This window comes from Mugil cephalus, chromosome 5 (assembly GCF_022458985.1).
Source record: "Mugil cephalus isolate CIBA_MC_2020 chromosome 5, CIBA_Mcephalus_1.1, whole genome shotgun sequence".
NCBI lineage: Eukaryota > Metazoa > Chordata > Actinopteri > Mugiliformes > Mugilidae > Mugil > Mugil cephalus.
In genome coordinates, this window is record NC_061774.1 from 14,804,484 (window position 1) to 14,824,639 (window position 20,156).

At 42.7% G+C, this 20,156-nt stretch overlaps 1 protein-coding gene across 2 annotated transcripts; it reads left to right on the forward strand.

Moving 5' to 3' along the window:
* The first annotated feature begins 208 nt into the window (after positions 1-208).
* kdm3b (lysine (K)-specific demethylase 3B) lies at positions 209-19,988 on the forward strand. 2 transcript variants are annotated; one of them, XM_047584797.1, is made up of 25 exons: positions 209-724; positions 5,674-5,838; positions 7,132-7,245; positions 7,492-7,597; positions 9,397-9,521; positions 9,601-9,660; positions 9,799-10,494; positions 10,601-11,777; positions 11,869-12,085; positions 12,229-12,443; positions 12,562-12,714; positions 12,866-12,973; positions 13,068-13,195; positions 13,280-13,577; positions 13,705-13,958; positions 14,223-14,495; positions 14,613-14,784; positions 14,905-14,995; positions 15,269-15,399; positions 15,513-15,632; positions 16,012-16,035; positions 17,552-17,691; positions 17,773-17,949; positions 18,255-18,389; positions 19,058-19,988. In XM_047584797.1, the coding sequence occupies exons 1-25, from the start codon at positions 506-508 to the stop codon at positions 19,136-19,138; spliced, it is 5,379 nt and encodes a 1,792-aa protein (XP_047440753.1). In that variant the 5' UTR covers positions 209-505; the 3' UTR covers positions 19,139-19,988. The 2 variants fall into 2 exon arrangements, with proteins under 2 accessions (XP_047440753.1, XP_047440754.1); XM_047584798.1 differs by lacking the exon at positions 16,012-16,035.
* Positions 19,989-20,156: the final 168 nt, after the last annotated feature.

Consider the following 20,156-nt stretch of genomic DNA (forward strand, 5'->3'; position numbering starts at 1 on the left):
TAATGATTAAATATCAATTATCAATGTCAGCCTCCAGACAGAAATAACGTATAATTTCATTTTATAGCGCTGACATTATTTCGTGCTCCTTCTCCGGTTAAACACTGCGGAAAATCCTCAGGATCCATGCCCGTGTAAAAACCACCGAGCCGCTCCACGGGGCTGCCACTACTGGCCGCTGTTTCCACGCACTTTGTCCGCAGTGCTGCCTGTCTACGAGGAGTGCGTTTGATTGTTGCAGGGCTCAATGGCGGACAGAGCAGGATAGTCGCGTTAACACCGAGGACAATAACGTTTCCACTGGGTGAATTCCTGGCGTGACCCGGTCCGCCGCCGTGTCTCCCCGAGTGTAGCGGTCGAAACGACCTCTCTTGTGCAACAGCGCGGAGAACAAAGCTCTTTTCTGCCTCGGAGCCTGATTATCTTCCTTGAGTTGCCATCTCCAGCGGTACAAGTTGCACCGTTCATGGTGGCTCACTAGAGGCAGCTAGCTTGTGAGCAAACCATGGGGGACTCTCTCGAATTGATAGGCAAGCGCCTGCTTCTGCTTCTCGACGACGGCAGGTCTGCGAATGGATCCGAGGCCGAGCGGGCTCCGTGGGCCCGGGACTGGCTCCGCGGGACGGTGCGGGCGGTGAGCGTCATCGGCCTGGCCGCTCCGGAGGTTAGCGGCACGGAGGCGACCACTACCACCTCCACCAGCACCACCGCTGCAGGGCTGACGGTCAGTGTTTACATACAAGTGGAGCCGTCCTGCGTAGCCACACAGCCCCCCAGATAGAAACGCAAACCGGCCATTAAGTGTGTTTTCAGACTTCTTTTAACTTGCTCTTCACCGCTAGCGTCGGTAAATGTGTTGCTAGTTACCGCTAGTCGTGCGCTGCTGTTAGCCTGCTGCGAGTCACAGGCGGCGGAGCGAAACTAAACTCGAAGCCGGGGATTTTCTGGCCTTTGCTTTGTTCGCCTTTTTAGCTCCATGACATCTAGCTGGAGTGGCACAAACCGGAACTTTGTAGCCCTCCCGTGCGAAGCTTAAACGTTTCAGTGTTTTCAAAGCGTTCACGATATTGTAACTAATCACCGGTACGTAGTGAATTTACAGTAATCCGGACCAGTTCCCACGGCTAGCTACCATTAGTCTAGTAGTTAAAGGCCTTATAAGTTCAGAGGAGAGCGAACCAGAAATCAACTCGACTTTAGACTATTTCATGTTTGGATTATTGCACAATTAATTTATCAATTGAAAAGTAGACTTTAAGAAGCGGATCTTTACAATCTATTGTGAATCCACACTGCGAAGCCTACTTTACTGCAGACAATTGAACGAGGCGTGTAAATAGAAAATTTGGGTGGCGGTGGCTGACCTACATTACAACAGTCAAAATGTAGGCAACTGGATCAGTGGGCAATCGTTAAGTTAAAAATGTATTTTAAACGAAAATACTTCTTTTTGGTATATAACTGTATTGACTAAAAGGTGACTCGAATAAAAAAGCCAAGTACTACATTAATAATAAAAGTCCGCTTTTGTTATTGTTCACATTCTATTGTTTTTAGGTTGTTGCATTCTGCATTTCTTGGAAATGGCAACTTCAAACAGAATTGTTATTCTTAATAATCCTTTGGAGAAAGACTCACTTATTTTTTCCAGGTTGTGCATTCACTAAAACAGTTTTTCATTGTTGATAAAATAAACATAAGGGTGTTGTTTTCCCTCTCGGGCTGTGTTCAGACTGCCTGCCCAAATAATTTTATTTTGTTTCCAGATTCATTTTAGAAAGTTCAAACATCAAAACAACGCATGAAATTTTTTTTTTTCTTATCTCCTACAACCTCCACTTTGCAGCTTCCACTCAAATTCCTACAGGTGCGTCTCCATCTTGATAGCAGCTCAAATCTGAATTCAGTTTCTCTTTTGCATCACCTCCAAACAAACAGAACAACACTGAATCTTTAGTAATGAAGGGGACGCAGTCTGTGAGCAGACGCTGGCACTTTTTGCACATGTATTCTAGGGACGAACATCCCATTGGAAAGCCATGTCACCAGCTAACCAGTGGTTTATACTTCTACGTTAGGTTGACATAGAGGCTACGACAACGACGCAGACCTAACGGAGACAGTCAGTTTAGAAGTCCAAAGGCCAATGAAATGAAATTTGATTTCACAGGGGTAGAATTTTCCTTTTCCCAAACCGATGAAGTCCGGCTCTGTTCTGTCTGCGAATGCTCCGTCTTGACGAGAATGTGTTACGTTCGAGTGAAGAGCTTTTTTTTTCTGTTTTAATAACAAATCTGAAAGAAGTAGATATTATCGCACATTTAGACGGCAGATAAAATACAACTGTTTGAAAAGTTCCTTCAAAAATGAATTGAAGTCGGGATAGAAAACTTTGAAAAACTGTAAAAACAATAGCAACTTCTCTGTTGATTAGACCAGAGACCCCCATTTTTGATCGGTCGCGTGATTTCATCGATCTGCGCGTGTCACACATCTGTAAAACAGCCGTTCTGATTAAAAGTACGTATAAACATCAGATCGGAATAGATCACATCACATGTAAACAGTCGACCTGAAACCTTCAGTCAGAATTATTTCAATCGGAATGAGAAAAAAGTCTCGATGTAAACCCGATTACAGACTGCAAGAGCTGCGGTACGCTTAATTGAGGAGGTTGGGAGATACAGATGTTTGTATGAGTGGCGCTTGCCGAAATTTCGGTCAAAGTTTCAGTTGCCATTGTTGAAAGTGAAATCAGAAGTAGAAACTAAAATTTTCCTGGCTGTCACAAAAGACACAGTGTTTCCCAGATTGATGTGCATGCAAGTATAAATGGAGTTTAGGTCCTGAAGTACCCTAAAAGCACCTTCGGCTATCTACTCCCATACACATATGTTGTTACCACAGTTATCTAAGCCCATAGGTTAATTATCTCTTGACACGTGATCTGATCTCATCACTCGGAAAGAGTTGATTTACAATAATAGAGGAGCCCTAAATGTTGTTTACGTCAATATCTTACTCACATAGGTATGTTTTCTCAGTGCTGTTAATCAACTAAAGACAAGGATGTGTACAGTTTTGCACCGGCCCATCGGTTTCAGATAAATCCAATTCTATGCCTGATATGTCAGATCACACAAACGGCGTCATACACACAGTGACATGAATGCTAACTAGCTGTTGTCCTTAAAATTCTTCACCGTGAGAGAATAAAACACAAAGCTCGCCATTATAAACAAGTGTGACCCAACTGGAAGACGATGTCGAATGTGAAACAGCTAAAACTAACTGCAGAAATCTATGGATTTTTTCATTTTTAACTCAGCAGCATGTATGAAGAATTGACAGTGAAAGCATGTTTACCTTAGCAAGTCAGAGATGCTCCAGTTTATGAAGGAAAAACCCTTTTTGTTGAATTGTTAGTCCTATACATATGTTGACAACAACCTTGAGGTGTTTTGTTACGTTTTTCTTTTTCTCTTATCTGTTTTATTTTAGTTTTTATTTGAATTTGTGTTATGGGAAAGTACATGTCGGATAAAGTAGGATGTCAATAAGACCTTTACGTAGTTGGACTGTATGTGTTCAAAGAAGCAATGCACAACCTGGAGAACTATATTTGGAGCTTTATTGGCGCGACGACCTGTTGCACTTTTGGAGAAAATGTAAAATGCAGTTGCTGCATCTCTGTTGTGAGCGTGATAATGGGCGTCATTCTAGATGTTTGCTTCCCTACGTAGTTAGTTGACTTGACACTTGAGTTTCACCACTTGAACACTTTATTTTAACGTACCACATCAGTACGAAAACCCTTGTATGTATACAGTATGTTTGGGTAGAAGTCCTTGACAATGTCGTGTTTACAAAATTTGTTTGGATATGGAAATCCCTGAAACTGAAGTTTCTGGTTAGTTCAAAAGCAGCCACTCTTAGTCGCAGAGAGTTGATGTTAAAGCGAATGCTGTGTTAGTAGAAGAAGAAACCATCTCTTGCTGGTATCTAAAGTGCAAAAAGCTTGAAGCGAGACAAATATTCACTGTAGTGCAATGTCTGAATACATATCAGTAGTTAGATGGTTTTTCCAAAAAAATTGTATTTGTACTTCACTTCTCGTCTGGATTCCTCCACCACTCTTCTCTGTTTGTGATAAATTGCTAAGATTCAGTGGTGGCAGACAATGTTGGTTTGCAGAATGAATTATTATAATTTGTGCTTTGAAGTTTTTTTGCTGGACCCTTAATATCAAAATATAGAGCAAGTCATTTTTAAGTCCTTTAAGTGGATGTTGGCCATTTCTGAATCAGTCTGTTTATGGTATTAGCCAGACACCAGAACCACCCAATAAATTTAAGCAAAACACCCGGGATTATTGACACCTGGACAGGGCTGTGGTTCGTCTCTAACATATGCCTCAAAATTCGAGCATATGAGGAAGTCAAGAAACATTGGTTTTGAGTCAGAGCTGAAGATCGACTCTGACAACAAGAGCCAAAAAGGAATTTATACTCTAACTTTTACACTGTGTTGCCAAGGAAAATGTGAATTTATGGAGTCTGAAGGAAATGTCGATGCTCATATCACCATCTCTTTATAAGTACTTTCCAAATCTGCCAGAGGCACACGGTGATTGACTGTGTGATTTGAGGTTTTAAATGACTGGTCGCCCAAAGCAAGCTGTCCAGAAACACTATCTTTAAACTGGTCCCTCGAGTAGTCTTTACTTGAAGAATCCGTTCACAGAAATTATTTTTAAAAAGGACCATATATGTGTGTACACATATATATATATATATATGGCAAAAATATCAGCAACAGATGTCTTTAACCCTTATCTGAGCTTTATTCACACCATATACCGGCTACATACAATGACGGTTATGTATCATTAGAGGTAACCAAAGAAAATGTGTTGACTCAAAGTGAAGTGAATCCTCTCAACAAGCATGAGTACGTGAGCGGTTCGGCAGCTGACTTGATATTATCTCTGCAAACTTACTGGAGATTAATTTTTGACACCTGTCGTATTAATCATGTAACCACAAGCTTAAGCTCTGTTTGCTTTCCCTTTTACCCTCGAGCACGGTGCGAGTCAATAACATCGCAACCGAAGCATGCTAGCAGGGGTAGCCTCGAAACACGTCGTGTTTGAGATTTAATCAGACATCCTTCACAGCCGCAATCTCCGTCTACTCTGCTCACTCTGCAGATTCTGAACCAGGACCTTGGTCGCTTGTGCACGGTGACATTTTCTCTACAGTTAATTCAAAAAAAGATAGCTGTGTCCCGAGGGTTGACCGAAAAGCAGCGTTACTCTATTAATTTTTTTTTTAAAGCAGAAATTGCACTGCTGACTTTTTATTGATTTAAGCCACAGTAACAATGAAAACAATAATTTCCCCCTCTTCTATGCGGAAGTGTGTACAAACCAAACAGTGATCAAACTGAGATTAAACTGATCCTTGGATTTTGTGTACACTCCTACAACAAATACAGTTTATACGTAATTTAATCATATATATGAAGCAGTTTTGGTATAATTTGTATGAGACTATATATTATCATGGTTATTCTGGTGTTCCCAGGATTTCTTTGGCACACTGAATTGAGTTGTCTTATCATTTAACAGTCCTCACGCTTACGATCTCTTCTCTTTCTGTTCATGGACTGTAGGTATTTGTGGAGTTTGAGAATGCGTCGCAGAGGTGTTCTTGGGTGCAGGTGTACGATGAGGGGGTGAAAGCTGTGCTGGTGGAGGACTCCATCGTCTGGGCCCATCGTAGTGACGCTACAGAGACACCTGGAGCTCCAGCCTCAGCCACGTCCTGGCCTGCTCTGGTGAGTACTCAGTTGGACGGTGACAACAAGCAAAAGCTTCTGGGATACGTTGAAACCCACTGAAGTGATTTAGGGTAAAAGTTAATTGGGGTTCAGCACAGCAAAATCCTGTTTGGCTGTAATTTGCGTTGCACAGGTTATAAATTACATTTTACCTCAAATTAAATTAGCATTCTTAACTTTTATGTTAATATCTTAAATATGTTATAATCTCTGACTCAATAACAAGTAACATTTAGCTGTGATGTGGCCACACAGGTCCACCCTCTGCCTAAGTGATTTGACTTATCCTTGGTTTGTGCGACCAGTCACCCATTTCTTACAGAATAAAATTAGGTTGGATATAGAGGGTTTTCATCAATCCGGAAGTCGCCATGTTGGAGGCACTCTGCAAACAAAGTGCACGGACTGAAGTACATTGTAGAAAATGGTGAATTATTGCCTTGCTTTTGGCTGTACCGATCGGGCAAACTGTGAAAAACATATGGATTTTATAGACTGCCAAAAGTTTTTACAAATCAGCGAGAACAGTGACAAAAGTTACCAGAGATAAGGAGGCGCTTGTGGTTTAGTGAAGCTAAACCAGGATCTACGAGGCAAACGTCTGGACGGTATATGAATATGCTCGGCCCATTTCTTGTCAGGTAATTGAAAAGTTGATAGCAGAACATGTGTTTTTCCACAGTCTTCCTGATTGGTACAGCCAAAAACAGGACAATAGCTCCCCATTTTCCACAATCTACTTCAGTCCGTGCACTTTGTTTACGTTGCCGAGTGTCTCCAACATGGCGACTTCCGGATTGGTGACGCACCGTGCAAACCCCCCTGATCTCTTAAATTCAAGATTGATTCAGTTTTATTTGATTCACAGATAATGTAGGACTACCCACTAATTTATCTGCATGGTTTCTGTTAACAAGCTAAAGCTGGGCCACATAGTAGTGACAGTCTGAATAGTCTATATAGCCTCATATATAGCAGTTGTACCGTCTTTTTCCAGCATATGTGGAATTTGCATTTATTCACTTTACCAGACTGTCATGACTCAAGGCAGTTAATACTGTATGTACAGCTGTTATTAAATATGAAAGTTACAAGGTAATTGGTTTTCTTTAGTCAGCGCTGTCAATGCCACATAACAAAAACTACAACGAAATCACTTTATGTGCACACTTTGGAGATTTAACACCAATGCCTTCCTGTTGCTCTTTTGTTCTTAAGCTCACTACAGTTATTACACATAACTCTTCATGAGGTCAATTAATAATTACACACTTGTTGTCTTTTCTGCAGGCTTTCCGCTCACTAGTGGACAGAGTGGGTTTAGGGGCATCGGTTCCCATAGAGTATTTTGGAAACAAGAATTTTGCATTCCTGCCTGACAACAAAGCTGTCCAGAGGTTTGAGGTTTGTGAGTTTGTTTTGTGGTTTAATTTTGTTTGTGGTGTTGTGAGTCCTTAAACGATTAGTGTGTAAACTAGGTGACTGACAGAAAGTGAATGACATGTTTTTATTATTACTTGAGATACTACAACTTTTTCTAGAGTAAAATTGATATTCTTCCTCTAATATTCTAGGGTAAAGTTTCATACAGGTTTTGTTCTGCATTGTACAGTGCCATTTCAGGACAGTGTGGTTTGTGTCTTTGTGCAGATTGATAAAGACACAAGACACCCTTTGCTGTTGGAGCAACCCTCTCTGCAGGCTGCCATCTCCAGCTGGCGTGCTGACTTTGAACTACAGGAGATCTTCAGGAAGGGTGAGACTCAACCTTTCACCAGATTGTGTTTTTTCTTTACCAGTTCTGTGTGTTTTCTGGGCTGTTTTGTCTAAATGATGTGTTACAAACTTGACTCTGGATAGTAACATGAAGATATAGATAAATGTGACCCACTGATTTGTTTATACTCCTCGTCATTTACACTTTGATTTTCTCTGCATACTTTACGCAATGGTGACTGGAACTAAGCGGTTTGAGTTGAGGTTGACTTTATCTAGATTTATTAGAAAATGGAGAAGACATCTAGGTAGGCAATTTTGTGTGCTTGTCTGGGCCCTGAGACACATGAATGCAGAAATGCATTTTGAACCAGTCACAGCCGTCGTGGTCTGTATCACTAGGGCATGCAGTTACTTTACTGGGGAGGTGCACATCAGGCCATCGCATAGAAGTGAATCATGATCATAAATCACCATTCTGTTTAAATGTTGCTGTCCAGACGTTGCTAACCGCTGAGTCAGGGTCATTACACATGTTTCCTGCATGATTAAAGCAGAAAAAAATCCTTGTTTTGGGTTTTGGGCTGCTGATCAAATTAGGAAGCAAGGTATTACTATTACTGTTTAATAAATCTATATATATACATATATATTAAATGCCTAAGTGTAGTGTATGCTGAAGATGTTAAATGTCTTTTTAATAAATAAAGCTACCAAGGACTCGTTAAAGTGAACTGATCTGATCTGTTGTGTAGAAGAAAACAATTAGCTGGTAAATGACCTGATACAGTTATGAAGACAGATCTTAATGGATGACTTGAAATGACTCTGATCATAAAAGCATTCACCACAACACACATACACGGCAAACCTCAAAAATAGAAAGGCTTCGATTCATAAAAATGTAATGAGGTACAAACAGAAAAGGAATTGGTTGTTTTGTGAAACTAAAATCTACATGTATGAATGTTAATATAGGAAAGTAAAAGTAATGCCAGGTGGTTCTGTTATAGTTTGGTGATGTTCGACTCAACTCAGTTACTATACAGTAGTAGCACAGAATTGGATAACGTAAGAAGTTAGGGTTAGAAATCACTCTGAGACAGAGTGTTCTGAATTTTCACATTATTACACAGGTGAAAGAAGGCAGTCTTTGTCACGTGCTTTAAGTGTGAATTAAAAGACATATCTTAGTCAAATATGCCATGTTTCCTAAGGGAAGCATGTAAAATGTGAATAGTGTTGGTCCTAGCACTGAACCTTGAGGAACTCCATAACTTACCTTTGTATTAATAGAAGAGTCATTGTTTACATGAACAAACTGGAATCTGTCTGACAGACAGACAGGAGTCAGACCAGTCTAACGTGGTTCATTTTAGCATGATCACACTTTCAAATCTCTGTAGTGAACTTGCATGCTCAAATTTATTGATGCATCACTATATACTGGTTGAACCTGTTAGAGAATATTTATTTATTTAAAGGGAACGAAGCCAAAGCAGCCAAAGCTGTAAGAAAACTCTCCTTAAAGAATTGGCAGTCCATGCTAATCTCTGTCTGTGCCACGACCATGGGTCTCGGTTTTGTCTGAATTCAACTCAAGTCTGTCACATCTGCGCTACATTTAACCACGCAGGAGAGATCAGAGCCGCTGAGAGTTTTTATGGATACAAACATCTGGGTAACATCCACTTGACAATAAAAAAAAAAGTGTCACATCTGCATGTAATGGAAGGGGATGCGTATGTAATGAGAAAACAAACATCTATATTAAACATCCCGTGTGTCATTCAGATCCACTATCTAACTCTCTATCTTTCTCATTGCTCACTTCCTTAGGGTCGTACACTATTCAAGGACGCAGGGTTCGTGTCTACCAGCCAGAGTTTGAGGAGTGCTGGGCTACAGGACTGGTCTCGCAGCACGACCCGATCTCTCACATTATGGAGATTACCTTGGATAAGGTAACATTTATGCTTTGCCTGTACACATCCTGGTCGTTTTATGAAAAGGTAAAACTTAAAGACTATCTTTTTGTTTTAGGGAGAAGAAAATCAGATTGTAGATCCTCGTGTGATACACGTCATGCTGACAGAGGAGGAGGTGAGGTCACATCATAAATACCGTAATTCAATTTACCGTGCTGTAAATTGAATTAAACAAACTATTATTGTTTTTTTCACATTACGTTTTACAAAAAAGAATCCGTTTAATTATTCCTCAATGTTTTCCTCTTTTTAGATTGGCAAGAACGGACGGCGAAGGAAGGACAGTGAGACAATGAAGGGAGACAGTGGGCGCAGGCGTAGAACTGCCTCAGAAGGTGAGGATGACTTGAACCTGAAACGGTTTAAAGGAGCAGGAGATACGGGAGATGCACAAAAGTGTGGCGATTCCAACAAAACTCCAGCAGAAGGAATGGGGATTTGGGCCGGAGACTCCAATGAAAGAGTCAGCAGCACAACCAAAAACGGGAGCTCTTCAGACGGAACCTTTCCTCAGGGCAGAGTGTCCTCCCCCAGCATCAACCCCTCACTCCAGATGGACCAGTCAAACGCCACTCCTCGCTGTCCCACCAACATCAAAGAAAATGGTCGCTCGCTCTCCACGCAAGGAGCTGCAGACTCTACCACCACCATAACTCATACCCCTACCCCTCCTCCCCTTAAACCGGCTCCCTCCCCCTTCTCCACCACGTCTTTTCCATCACTAGGCCAGATGCCAATCCTGGTCCCCGGAGCTCCAGCCCCCAAGGCCTCCCCATCACCCCAGCCGGACCGAGAGGAGGCCTGTCAGTCGGCTTATTCTAAAACGGCTGCTCTTGTTTCCCCGGGACCTGTCACCATCTCTTGGACACCAGACAGTGGCCCCAGTGTGGCTCTTTCTGCATCCGTGGGTTTTAGTCCTAAAGCTCCCATCTGGGGAAGCCAGACTGAGGTAAAACAATCAATATGATTAGTACTTGTGTGATCCCTGTGCTATCAATCATGTTTTTTTCTGTTATTAATATTGTTTTACTCACCCTTATTGTTTTGTTTCCCAGGGTTCTAAAACAGCATCAGGGTTTCGTTTATCCCAGACAGTCCCCACTGCTCCTGTATTTGGAGATATTACCTCTCAGACCAATGGAGCTCCTACCACAGCCTCCCAGGACACTCCCAGGCCTTTTGGCTTTGGTTTTGGTGGAGCAAAGAATCAGGCTCCATCTCAGCAAGACCAAAATCTGTTTTTTCAGTGCATGACCCAGAATTCGGGCTCCAGTCCTAGCCTAACGTCTGGTCAGACCCCATCCAAGGACACTAATTACTTCACTGCAGTGTCTAAAAGCTTGACTAAAGAGCCCCCGAGCCTTTTCAAGCCAGCAACTTCCACTGAAGGGCTAAAAAAGCCTGAGCAGCCCAAAGTGCCTGAGGCCCAACCAACGGGAAATGGTGTGTTCAACAAATCATCTTCGGCCTTCCAGGCCATGGCTGGATCGGCAGGAGGACGGAGCTCTAGCTTAAGTGTCTCTGGAGCCCAATGTGCTTCCAAGAAGAACAATAATAATGGAACTTCTGTAGGGGCCTTAGGGCTGCAGACTGGCTTTAATTCTTCAGAAAGCCACCAGAACCTTTTTCTACAGGCCTCCAAGGAGCCTGCTAATCCTTTTCTAGCATATGGGGATAAAACCTCCCACACATCATTTGCTGGCCTCACTGGAACTGAGCCTCAGACTCTTGGTCCGGCCGTGGACAGCAGCAAGCCAAACCTCTTCACTATGGCAGAGCCACCTAAGGGGATCCTGTCTTCCCCTTTCCCAGCACACTCAGCAGCTGCTTCATCCAGCTCTTCCTCTTCTCCGGCGTCATCTTCATCTCAGAGGTTACAGAGTGAAGGGTCCGTAGCAAAGGAGGAGCAAGAACTTGGGGAGATGCCTTCATCCACTTCAGGCTGCGCCATGTTTGGAAGCACTGGCCCCAGTGGGATGGAGGAAGCACCTGCGTCCTTTGACCAGAGCCAGTCGCAAAAATTCAGTCTGGAAGAACGAGGCCAGTCGTCTAAGCGTGACTCTGACTCCAGCAGCAACAGTGACCTGTCAGACCTGAGTGAGAATGAGGAAGGTCTGGAGAAAGGCCAAGTCCCGGGAGGACCTCTTCATAACACCAAGGATGGGACCATTCTGCAGAAAACTAAAGTCCAAGGGGCTCCTAAGAGCCGTCCACGTAACAAGCCTTTCAAAGGTACGTCTTCTCCACTTGTATGTAGCTGAGAATCTGTTGTGGCGATAGACTAGATAAGGAATAGAATTAACTCTACGCTGTCTCTACCTAGTGGGCCAGTCGGTACTAAAAGACCAGAGCAAGGTGCGACGTCTGAAGCAGTCTGGTGAGTCTTTTCTCCAAGACGGCTCCTGCATCAACGTGGCCCCTCACTTGCACAAGTGCCGCGAGTGTCGTCTGGAGCGTTACCGGAAATATCGAAATACAGGCGAAGACAGTGATGGTGATGACGACCCAAATGTGGCCTGTCGTTTCTTCCACTTCAGAAGGTATAGTCATATATAATCACTGTGGCACATAGTTACAGACATGCCTTTCTTTGATTGTTAGTGACTTAGTGGAATTATCAGGATAGAGGAAAAAAATTGAAATTCATAGATGTTAAACAAACCCTTTGTTTGACTCAAACCAGGTTGGCTTTCACTCGTAAAGGTGTACTCCGTGTTGAAGGCTTCTTAAGTCCTCAGCAGAGTGATTCTATGGCCATGGGTTTATGGCTGCCTGCACCAGCTGTCCAAGAGGGGCTCGATCTAGACACGTCTAAGTACATCCTGGCCAACGTGGGAGACCAGTTCTGTCAGTTGGTCATGTCTGAGAAAGAGGCCATGATGATGGTGGAACCTCACCGTAAGTATAAAAGACATCTCACCGGAGCCCACGTTTCTTCACTGTGGTGGAACTAAACAACCAACCTGTTTTTGCCATGTTTATAATCCAGCTGTTGTTTTTTTTTACTGTTCTTCAGAGAAAGTGGCGTGGAAGCGCGCTGTGCGTGGTGTTCGGGAAATGTGTGACGTGTGTGAGACAACCCTGTTCAACATCCACTGGGTTTGTCGCAAGTGTGGCTTTGGAGTGTGTCTGGACTGCTATCGGCTGAGGAGGAATAGGCCAAGAGAGGGTGAGTCATCTCATTTTGAGACGGTCAACGTATTTATTACGGTGTCACGGCGTTTAAGTGCCATATTTTCCATTACAGTAATAACATTTTGTTTACAGGGGTAATAGTTTTGGCCTTCTGATGCTGAGTCAGTTTATGTTTACCTTTTTAGATGTAGATGAAACTCCAGAGGATGAGGTTTTCTCTTGGTTGAAATGTGCCAAAGGCCAACCTCATGAGCCACAGAACCTCATGCCTACACAAATCATACCTGGCACAGGTAACGCAGCTTATTGACCGAGTCACAAACATATAGATTTTGTATTGGTCCAATGAGTGGTAGATGAATGATTATATTGCCTTTTTTTCTTTAGCTCTTTACAACATAGGTGACATGGTACACTCAGCAAGAGGCAAGTGGGGTATTAAAGCCAATTGTCCGTGTGCCAGTCGACACACCAAGCCTTTAGTGCGTCCTACTGCTCCCAATGGAATTTCACAGGTACTGTTACAATACATCTGTCTTTTCTCACTTCTGCATTTTCACAAAATTGTTTAACTCAAAGGGTTGCGTTTGCCTCATCAGTCTTCGACGAGCAGTGGAGGTGGCCTTGCAGCTGCGGCCTCTGGTATGGGCACCGCTCCAAAATCAGAGGGTGAAACATCGGTGATTAAAACAGAAACTACGCAAACAGCAGCGCCGTCAGACAGTGGAGGTGGGGAAAGCGTGGGAAGTACCAGTAATTCCCTCGGTGGTACATCCTCACCCTGTAACCTCACCCAGTCCACTCCCAAGGATTCGCGCTCATCAGGAGAGGGCAACAGCTCTGCTCTGCACTGGCTTGCAGACTTGGCCACGCAGAAGGCCAAGGATGAACCCAAGGGTGAGTAACAATAGGAACAGTAGCAACAATAGGAAATGCTCAGTCTATATCATTTCAGTTCATAAAAATGTCTAAGTCAATGTCAGATTTGTAGTGATACGTCCCATGTCCCACCGTCTCCTTCCAGAATCCGGTACACTTCGCTCCATAATGAGTCGAGACAGTCGGCCTCCCTTTGGTCTGGATTCACTCAGTGCCCTATCAAAGCCTTCTGCTTCCAGCCCTAAGCTATTTAACAGCCTGTTACTGGGCTCCAGTATGGCCCAGTCTAAACCTGAGGGGTCCAGTCTCCGGGACCTGCTCAACTCTGGACCGGGAAAACTGCCCCAGGGCCCTGGAGAGAGTGGAGTACCATTCCCTTCCGTTTTTACCTCAGCAGGAGTACGTATGAATTAATTAACTGATTAATTATTCCATGTGATCTTAGGAAATATACTCATCTACTTTGTATTGTTACGTCTATCAGCATGATCAGCCTCTGAACTCCTCTTTGTGCAACATTTTCTGTGATACCTACTGTTGGAATAACTGCGTTTTATTGCTGCCATCTACTGGTCTAGTAATGAATGACATTTGTTTTGTAAATGAGAAGTTATTACAATGAGATTGTGATAACTTACAATCTCTCTCTCTATGATCTGTCAGAGTGACAAGTTGAAGAGCAGCCTGCCGAACTTCCTGGATCACATCATCGCCTCAGTTGTGGAGACCAAGAAGGCAGAGGGCCGTCGAACCGGGGCCTCTGAAGGTGGCGAACTCAGTGTGCTGGGGGCCCGCAAGGATGGTGTAATGGGCCTTAGTGTTTTGGAACCACATACCTCACACTCCTGGCTCTGCGACGGGCGACTCCTTTGCCTGCAGGATCCCAGCAACAGCAACAACTGGAAAATCTTCAGAGAGTGCTGGAAGCAGGGACAAGTAGGAGTCTCTCTTTGTATAACTAAAGTTTTGCATAAACTTTGTAGAATATAGATAAAGAGGGATGAAATTTTACGGGACTGGTTTATATCGTTCTTGTCGTCTCTACTTTCCCAGCCTGTGTTGGTGTCAGGGATACATAAACGCCTGAAATCTGAACTGTGGCGGCCAGAGGCCTTCAGTGAGGAATTTGGAGACCAGGACGTAGACTTGGTCAACTGTAGAAATTGTGCTATTATCTCTGACGTTAAAGTGCGAGACTTCTGGGACGGATTTGAGGTTATCGCCAGTGAGTACCCAAACTTTTGAGTTTTGGATTCATGTGCAGTTTGTGTACTAATGGTCACATGTTTCTCTGATTTGTCAAATGTTGTTAATGCTTTTTTTTTTTTTTTTTTTATGAATGCAGAGCGACTGCAAGATGCTGATGGCCAGCCTATGGTGTTAAAATTAAAGGATTGGCCTCCAGGTGAAGATTTCAGGGACATGATGCCCACACGGTAAGACACCCATGTGCATCTTTATTTTTTATTTGACACATTTCTCGCACGACTCGATAGATTTTAATAGAAGCATTTTCTACCAGCCATCCTGGTGATAATATAATGATGTCTTCATTTGTGCACGGAAACACCATGTGTGTCATAAATACCTGTTTAAAACCAGAAACCGAACATGTGAATCTGAATTTAACTTGAATATTTTTGAGCTATAAAACAATATTTCTATCTTGCTGGTGCTGCGTCATTTATTTGTTTTTGCACGTTTTCCAGGTTTGACGATTTAATGGACAACCTCCCTCTGCCCGAGTACACGAAAAGAGACGGTCGTCTAAACCTCGCTGCTCGCCTTCCCAATTTTTTCGTGCGTCCAGACCTTGGGCCTAAAATGTACAACGCCTATGGTGAGAAGGATTTTCTTAATCTGATGGTTTCTTTTTGTTTGTTTTTCTCCTTACTTCCAGTGTACATATATATATATTTGTCTTGTCACTCCCATGCTCCCTTTTACCCTCAGGCTTAATTTCAAGTGAAGACAGGAAGGTGGGAACCACTAACCTCCATCTGGATGTGTCCGATGCCGTCAACGTCATGGTCTATGTTGGCATTCCTCACGGAGAAGGGAACCAGGAAGAAGGTCAGTATTCTTAAACACACTCTTTATGTCATGTCTCTGTTTTATTTTCTTCATCACAAACACTCCCATTTGTTACAAGACGCCTCGCCAGTACTACTACTAATTACTGCTTCCTTCCCAAAACACTAAATTACATCATGTAAAATGTTTTCATTTTCAGTACTACATACATTTTGTCAGAAATTCCAATTCCAACAATTTGATATCACCAACTCATCCACTCTGAACAACCCTGTGAATATTTTCACAAGTTTGTCCCAAACGTCATGACTGGACTGTTTTGGTTGTGCCAGGCTTGATTTGGCTTAGATAAGACCCTGAACAGACCCTTTTAGTGGGTCTCATTCATTTACATTGTGGCAACATTTCTCATTCACAGAGGCAGATATCTCCGGACGCAAAGGTCTGTAGACTTTCAGTTGTATCACTTGAGTAGCATGCCCTTCTTCTTAACTAACTCCCCTTCTTCACTCCTCTACTTCATCCTTATGGTATTATCTGTGCGGTAGGGGCCAGAGCACTGTGGTCATCCCTTAGTTTCTACTGTTGCATGATGTGTACCCCCTTCTTTTTTTTTTTTTTTTGTAAATGCAACCTCTATATTATACCTCTATTAAGTAAAAGTCTCAAACTTGCCCTCTAGATCCAGGCTTTCTTCTTCTATGTAAATTTCAGGGTTGGGTTAACAACACTTGAACCAATGTGAAATCCATGAACTGGCATGGAGTTCAGATTTCATATAGTTACTGTGCTCTGGTCCTTACGCTGCGGAGAAAAGTTTGAATGAAGGGCATCTAAAATCTGCATCCCTGTTCCCACTCATCACAGAGACTCAGGCAGACGCACATTCAAAACCAGGGATGGGCACCACTAGGATTTTATCAAGACAAATAATAATAGACCTGTCAGATGGACTTCAGACGGTCTTTCATTATTAATCGATCATTTGGAGACTAGATACAGCAGGCAAACAACCACATTGATTAAATAAGCTTCACTTACTGATGGCAGGACCAACCCAAGGCTGGGATACAAAGAACAGCTAAGCCAGTGCACACTTTGTTAATATGAATTAACCCACTGGTCACATAGTTTTAGGCAGTCTTGGGGTAGCTGAAGACAACGATCCACTGAAGCATACATATTAGCTGTGAACATGATGGTTTTCTCTTGTCTAGTACTAAACTGGGATGTCATTTGACTGTTAAAGGCCGTAGTTTTAGCTGCTTATAAACCAACATTAGGCTGTGAATGTGAATGTTGTGTCGGTAAATGTGATTGTGTAGTCTGTAACTTGTCCCCTTCTTTGCCCCCGTGGTTCTCAACTGATGTGGCCACACAGTCCACACATTAATCTGTAGTCGTAGGCCAGCGACACTTGCGTTGATTTGTAGAAGCAACCATTAAATAATCTATGAAACAGTATGAGAAACAGAAGTCTGTGGCATTTCATGCTTTGTCAAATGCTATATCTATTAATTATTCACAGTTCTTTTGCAACAAACTATGAAAACAGAAGACTAATGCTTGGGTCATAAGAGCTGCATCCTTTTAATAATACTATAAGAGAAGTTGTAGAAAATTAGTGCATTTACAAATAGTGTTGTCACAGCATACAGTCGTGGAGTCCACTTAGGATGGACGTGCAGCTCATGGGCCTCCAGTTGAGAACTACAGCTCTGCATCGTTTTTTTGTCAAACATTATGATGGATGTACATTTATGACGTTGCACTCAAAGGTGGTAAACGTAGACTTAATAGTGCTAATCACTGTCCCACAACTTCAGTAATCGCAGCCTAGTCCGTGAAGTCACTTCGAGAAGAAACTTTGCTGTAGCATATTGTTGTCGTAGCGACACTGCTGATGACTGTCTGGTGCCCTCTATGTGTGTGCCTTGTCGCTTGCGTTTGGTTTGCAGAGGTCATGACGACGATCGAGGAGGGCGATGTGGATGAAATGACGAAGAGGAGGGTGTACGAGGGAAAGGAGAAACCGGGCGCTCTGTGGCACATCTACGCGGCCAAGGATGCCGAGAAGATCAGAGAGTTGCTCCGCAAGGTTACCAGCCAGTAGATTTCTGTCTGAAATAACTTCGTCATTAGCTCCGCTCGTGACATACTTTGCTCTTATCTATATCAGGTGGGAGAGGAGCAAGGCCAAGAGAATCCTCCAGACCACGACCCCATTCACGACCAGAGCTGGTACCTGGACCAGGTGCTCCGCCGCAGGCTCTATGAAGAATATGGCGTCCAGGGCTGGGCTATTGTACAGTTCTTAGGAGATGCTGTGTTCATCCCTGCAGGAGCACCACATCAGGTCAGACATATTATGTGATGTCTCATCTCATCACATCTTCTTCTACCGCTTAACCTCACCAGGGTTACGTGGGTTTGCTGGAGCCTATCCCGGCTGTCATCGGGATAGGTCGCCAGTCTATCGCAGGGCTAACACATAGACAAACAAGCATTCGCACTCACACTCATAATTCAATTTAGGGTCACCACTTAGCCTAACGAGCATGTGTTTGGATGTGGGAGGAAACCGGAGTACCCAGAGAAAACAGACACAGACACAGGGAGCACATGCAAACTCGTGTTCATTCTATGCTCCTCCGCTCTCAGGTACACAACCTGTACAGCTGTATCAAGGTGGCAGAGGACTTTGTGTCTCCTGAGCATGTGAGGCACTGTTTCAGACTGACCCAGGAGTTCAGACACCTGTCCACTACTCACACAAACCACGAGGACAAGCTACAGGTTGGTGTTTTGTTTTTTGTTTTTTTTTTTTACTCTCAGCATGTAGTGTGTGTAGTAGTTGTTATTGCAGGATATAGATGAGAGTAGAAAATTTGGCCACACCTCCATTTGTGTGAAAACAAACCATCAGCAGTAAATACAACTCCCCCGTCAATTCATAATCATTACGTAATATTAAGTTCATGAATCATGGAATAAATAGAACATGAAGCTTAGCCAACGTTAACCCTTTTGTTAAAAAAACGCTTTACAGTAACGTAACTCTGCGCTCTGTAGTTACCTACTGTCATTTCAGTTTCAATTCTTTTTAGCATAAATTTAAAATTTTTAACATAATAACTAAGAACTCTGACGACTGACATTAGCTAACAATTTAGCTTCATAGTTTAAAGTGGTTAAGTGTTTGCAGCACACGTACACATATTAACCATCTTGAGTGGAAATCTCAGAGTTTTATCTTTTAAATTTTTGAAGAATAATACATAACGCAGCAACTTCTCCTTTGTTTTCACCCGTAAGTTACTCTCTTCCATAGGCACATCCAAATATGGACAAAGAGGAATGAATGAGTGGTGGATCTGACTGAAGAATCTGATTCTAATGCATATTAATTATTAAGAGTCAAGAGATTTTGTTTTAACAGATGTTCCCTGTTGTTTTCCCCTCAGGTGAAGAACATCATCTATCATGCAGTGAAGGACGCTGTCGGGACACTGAAGGCCCATGAACCTAAACTAGCACGCCCTTAGTTCCTCTCCCCGAACAACCAGCCTCTGAAGACCACTCCACTACACAAGCAGCATACACATGTACAAGCTGCAGAGTACAAAGATACTGTAGGTTTTGGGGGGCAGTGAAGGTTTGATTTTGGGGGGAAAAGAACACTTGTTTTTGGGAGGGATTATTTGGGGAGGGGCTAATCAGCAGCAGTGCTTCGATGAAGGAGGTCCTTTATCGTTGTTACACAGTACGCTCAAACTTGTCTAGTTGTTTTCCTTTTTTTATTAACTCTGTATTTAAGGTCAGTGTGTTCTGTTTATTTCATTGTATATGTAAGATGTGAGAGTAAGGGAGGTAAAAGCTGACGTGCCTTTGGAGCAGAGGTTCAGCGACAATATAAGCAACTGACAAAATGTGAGTATTGGGCTAACTTACCTATTATGACAACGTTGATATAATTTTCTTCAATAGGAGCAAGGTTAACCTGTTTTGTAGATTTTTTTTGGTTGAAGTTTTTAAACAGCTGATTGTTTCTGCCCTCTGTGGCTGAAATGAATCTGTGAAGCAGCCAGTCAAGGGAAGCAGACCAAAGTTTTGTATGTTTAGTTTTCTTATTTCACTTTTAGAGTAAGAAGTCTTTTCTTTTTATACGCCACAAGGTAATGTGTAAAGAGGGCTTCAGAGAGGGCAGTGTCTTTTTTTTTTTTTTTTTTTTCCACTTGTCTTTGTTCCGGTGGCTGAATGAACTGCTGACTTCTAACGTTGTTCAAGAATCACAATTGCAGCTGAACAGAACTACTGGCCATTAACATTGTATCAATATATATATTGATCTTAGCAGTCTGTTTGATTTTTCACAATAAAGTTTACAAAAATGAATGTTCTTAAATGCTTATTCTTGTAAATCTGTTATGCATCTTCAACCAAGGTGAACACAAGACAAGGAAATGTACTAAATGAGTTCCTGTTATAAGTTAACCTACTGATTATCTGATTTGTCCAACTAACTGTCCATAAAAGGGGAAGGCAGGGAATAATAGTAAGAAA